The sequence below is a fragment of the Micropterus dolomieu genome, linkage group LG22, assembly GCF_021292245.1.
Source record: "Micropterus dolomieu isolate WLL.071019.BEF.003 ecotype Adirondacks linkage group LG22, ASM2129224v1, whole genome shotgun sequence".
In the NCBI taxonomy this organism is placed as follows: domain Eukaryota; kingdom Metazoa; phylum Chordata; class Actinopteri; order Centrarchiformes; family Centrarchidae; genus Micropterus; species Micropterus dolomieu.
In genome coordinates, this window is record NC_060171.1 from 31,561,315 (window position 1) to 31,564,986 (window position 3,672).

Consider the following 3,672-nt stretch of genomic DNA (forward strand, 5'->3'; position numbering starts at 1 on the left):
GTGCTCATACATTTGCATAAAACATAGTGGTACACAACAACCAGAGACAAAGGCCATGGAAATAAAAAGAGCAGCTGTTGTAGGATGAACAGTGTTTGTGGCCTTGGTTTGTTTCTGGTCAAAGTTTTAAAGCTACTTGTAATTAAATTCTTCAAGCTCAAGGGCTCACACGGCTGCAGGGATAATAGACTAGTTTAATCATTAACAATGTCTGAAAACTGAAGAAGCAGTTCAAAGTAATGAGCCTACACCTTTCAGTGGAAATTGTGTCTTGCATTGTAATCAAGGACAGTGTGTAATTGTACTTTTAAACTGGTCAAAGATTGTGAAAAACAAATAAACTATTTTAAGGGGCACTCATTAAGTTCAGTTCACTCGTGACACGGAGTAGCCTGTGAAAACTAAAATGTCTTCTGTGGTTCTGGAGGAGTTTTGTACAACGGTGTATTAGGGCCATTGTAGGTAAAAAAAAAAACAATTTTTTTAAAGAGCTGAGAATTTCTGAGTCATAAATAAAAGTCATAAAATTATGAGAAAAAAACTTGTATAATCTCTGAGATTAAAGTCACATGTTTTTGTGATAAAACTCGGCTAATACTATAATCCTGATGTGTGTGTGACATTAAAGGCTCTGTACAATTTTAAAAGCAGTGTATGCAGATGTTAATAACAGCAGCTGCCACATTTAAACTACCTTCACTAACCAGTATTATGAGATTCTTCCTTCTGTTTAAAGACAAAAACCATAAAACATTGGGGGAAAACTGCAGACGTTTATAAATGACTAAGATGTGACACATGCTTTGTTGCAGTCCTTCACATCTACCTAACCGTCTGACAGCCCAACCTCTTCTCTTACATCTGCACAGACTCTGGTTTTGAGTTTTTTTCTTGTAATTGTACTACTTTAATCTCAGATAATATCAGAGTTTATTTCTCGTAAATTTACAACTTTTTTCTCAGAATACCCAGCCCGTTCTCTTTCCCAGAATGTCAGATAGCTACGCTTTGTCACGTCTTTCGGCGTCTGGTAACAATGCACTTGACACCCTTTTGCGTCATAGCCCAACACACTGGGGGACGCCCTTTAGGGCCATTTTTTAACGCTAAAGGTATTACTATAAATAACAGAAAAGTCTGAGTAAGGACGTGGATAGGGTGGAGACCGGTGTTTGTTTCCTGTGTGAAACAAAAAGTCAGAATTTATTTCTTTACATAATTTACATAAGTAGCGTTACTTAACTTACGTGATTTAAGTCATGTAAGGAATGTATTTATTTTAAGCCAAGCCATAATCTTTTCCTAAACCAAACCAAGTAGTTTTGGTGCCTAAACCTAACCAAACTGTGACGTTTCAAAATGTTAATCACTGGTTTTATTTTAAAAGTCTAACTGGAATTTAAATATTTATTCTTGCCAACTTGAAATTGAACAAGTTGTTGGAGCTTGACTTATGCTGGAGAGTAAAAGTCAGGATATCTCGCTCTCTGCTGTGTTGATCTTTTGCTTTGACTATTGGGTTTTGATCTGTCTCTTGTGAAAATGCAATGCTAAATGGCTGGACCCCTTTAAATAATGTTGGTGTTGTAAATTTCTGTTAAGGAAAATATCCATGGAAAATACGGCAGCATATTGCTATAGTTTCTCTTTATAAAGTCAAAGGTTTCTTGTTTTAACTAGATCCTCTTCATGCTAAATGATTATGACATAATTTCTCAGTATAACTAAATACCAAATTATGCCATGTAACAAGAAACATTTGTTGTGTTAGCAAGATATAATTGTATCTTTTTCAATTGCTTTATCTTGTTATAGATCAATGACATTTCATCAGTGGATCATTTAAACCTCTTTCCTTAACAAGCATACATTATTGCCCTTGTGTTGTCAGTCAAGGTTATCTTACAAGTTGGCCTGTGTGAGTAATGAGGCTGTTTTACCACTAAAAGTCAGTTTAGGAGATTAATGATTAATAATTGTCATTATATAACTTGAAACCAAATACACCTTCATGCAAAATGATTCAAACTTTTTTTACAACAAAGATACACACAAATCAGCCTGCGGACAGACATGTCCTGGTTTCTCTGTAGTGTACAGAGTACAGACTAGCTAGAGAGAGTAGATTAAGTGGACTTTTCTTTATTCTCTTTTCAGAATAATTGTAACTCAATTATTTGCTCAACCCGTTTTAATTTTCCATTTAACTCTTTTAACCCTGCACTGTAACTTTTATTATATTTTAATGTGTATTTTTTCAATTTCCCTATGTTGCTTTTAAACTTTTTTTATATTTCCCTGTTGCTTTTATGTTTTATGTAAAGCACTTTGAATTACCTTGTTTGATTATTACATGATTATTGGTTGACCCTGTGATGTGACATTTTCCATGTCATGTTTAATAGTTCCTGTAATGAGTCTTGTTTGACTGTTCACTGAACCAGCCTCCTTACATGGCCCCTGGCTCTTCCTGCTTAGTTAAGGTCAATTATAAAACCAACCCTCGCAATAAAGCCTCCTTCATACACTAAAGCATACCTCCATCACCATGACTGACTGACTTGTGTCGGATACATCAGCTGGTGAAGAGAGACTTTGTGCACTAAGTAACTGACTGTCTTGGTTGTCTTTGTGGTTACAATCCCTTTAAATACAGAAAAGATCATTCTGCCAGTCTGTATGGAGTTACCAGTAGCCAGCGATGTTCACCTGGCTGCATACAGACCCAGACATCCTCTGTCTGTGGCCAATGGGAAGGCAACACCTGGAGGGATTGATGAGTCTGGTTACTATCAGAGTTATGGTGATGGGAGCAGTGTAGCATCCCGTGGATCAGATGCACTAACTGGCTACGAGACTTTGGATGCTCCGCCACACTATGACTTCTATGCCAACACAGAAGTGTGGGGTCGAAGGAGGCGCTTCAGACCATCTCTGTACCAACTGCATGCAAACCCTGAGGTGAGGAGTCTCTGCTTTTTATCAGCTGATGTGGTTCTTATGTCTTTTCAAATGCCCAAAGAAATGCAGGTTGAATAAAACATGCATTTTAGCCTCTAATCTCCACTGGAAATGTTTCAAATGGTCTGAAATGAACCCTGACAACAAGATGCATCAGGCAGGTACATTTGCTTCATTTAATGTAAATAAAGCCACATAACCTCAATATTCTGATGTGAAGCCTGGTAAACAGGTTTGAGACAGATTTAGAAAAAGTATCATTGTTGTCCCAGTCCTGCTGTCACAGTATTCAAAGTTTACATGGTCATTTTTGCGTTAAACCAATTTCAGGAAATTTGATTATAGTTTACAATTCTTACAAGACAGGGAATTTTCTTGAAACACTGTGAGATGTAATGAAATATTAACTCAAATGTCGTAACTGTGCATGTGAAGTTTACATTTGTTTACTGTCTTCATTTTCAAACTCTGCTCTCTCCAGCAGTCATTATGGCATTATTACTATTAGCCAAATCTCATGGCAGAACTGAACTCATTTAATTTTTTTGATGTGAATCACCAAGGAAGAATTCCTACACACTTTGAAACCGAAAAAAATAAACATAACAAATTTCAATGATTAAAATCGTCCTCTGTTGCTTTTCTTGAGATTTCTTTCCTTTCTTCACTCTTAAAGATGTTTTTTTTTGGGGGGGGGGGGGGGGGGGGGGG

General features: G+C 36.7%; 1 protein-coding gene across 1 annotated transcript in view; it reads left to right on the plus strand.

Annotated features, from left to right (window-relative positions):
• Window positions 1–2,679: 2,679 nt before the first annotated feature.
• slc12a3 (solute carrier family 12 member 3) overlaps window positions 2,680–3,672 on the plus strand; it is a 16,424-nt gene continuing 15,431 nt past the window's right edge. Inside the window, exon 1 of the mRNA XM_046037049.1 lies at window positions 2,680–2,961. Coding sequence (XP_045893005.1) covers window positions 2,680–2,961 — 282 coding nt within the window. The remainder of the gene's footprint in view (window positions 2,962–3,672) is intronic.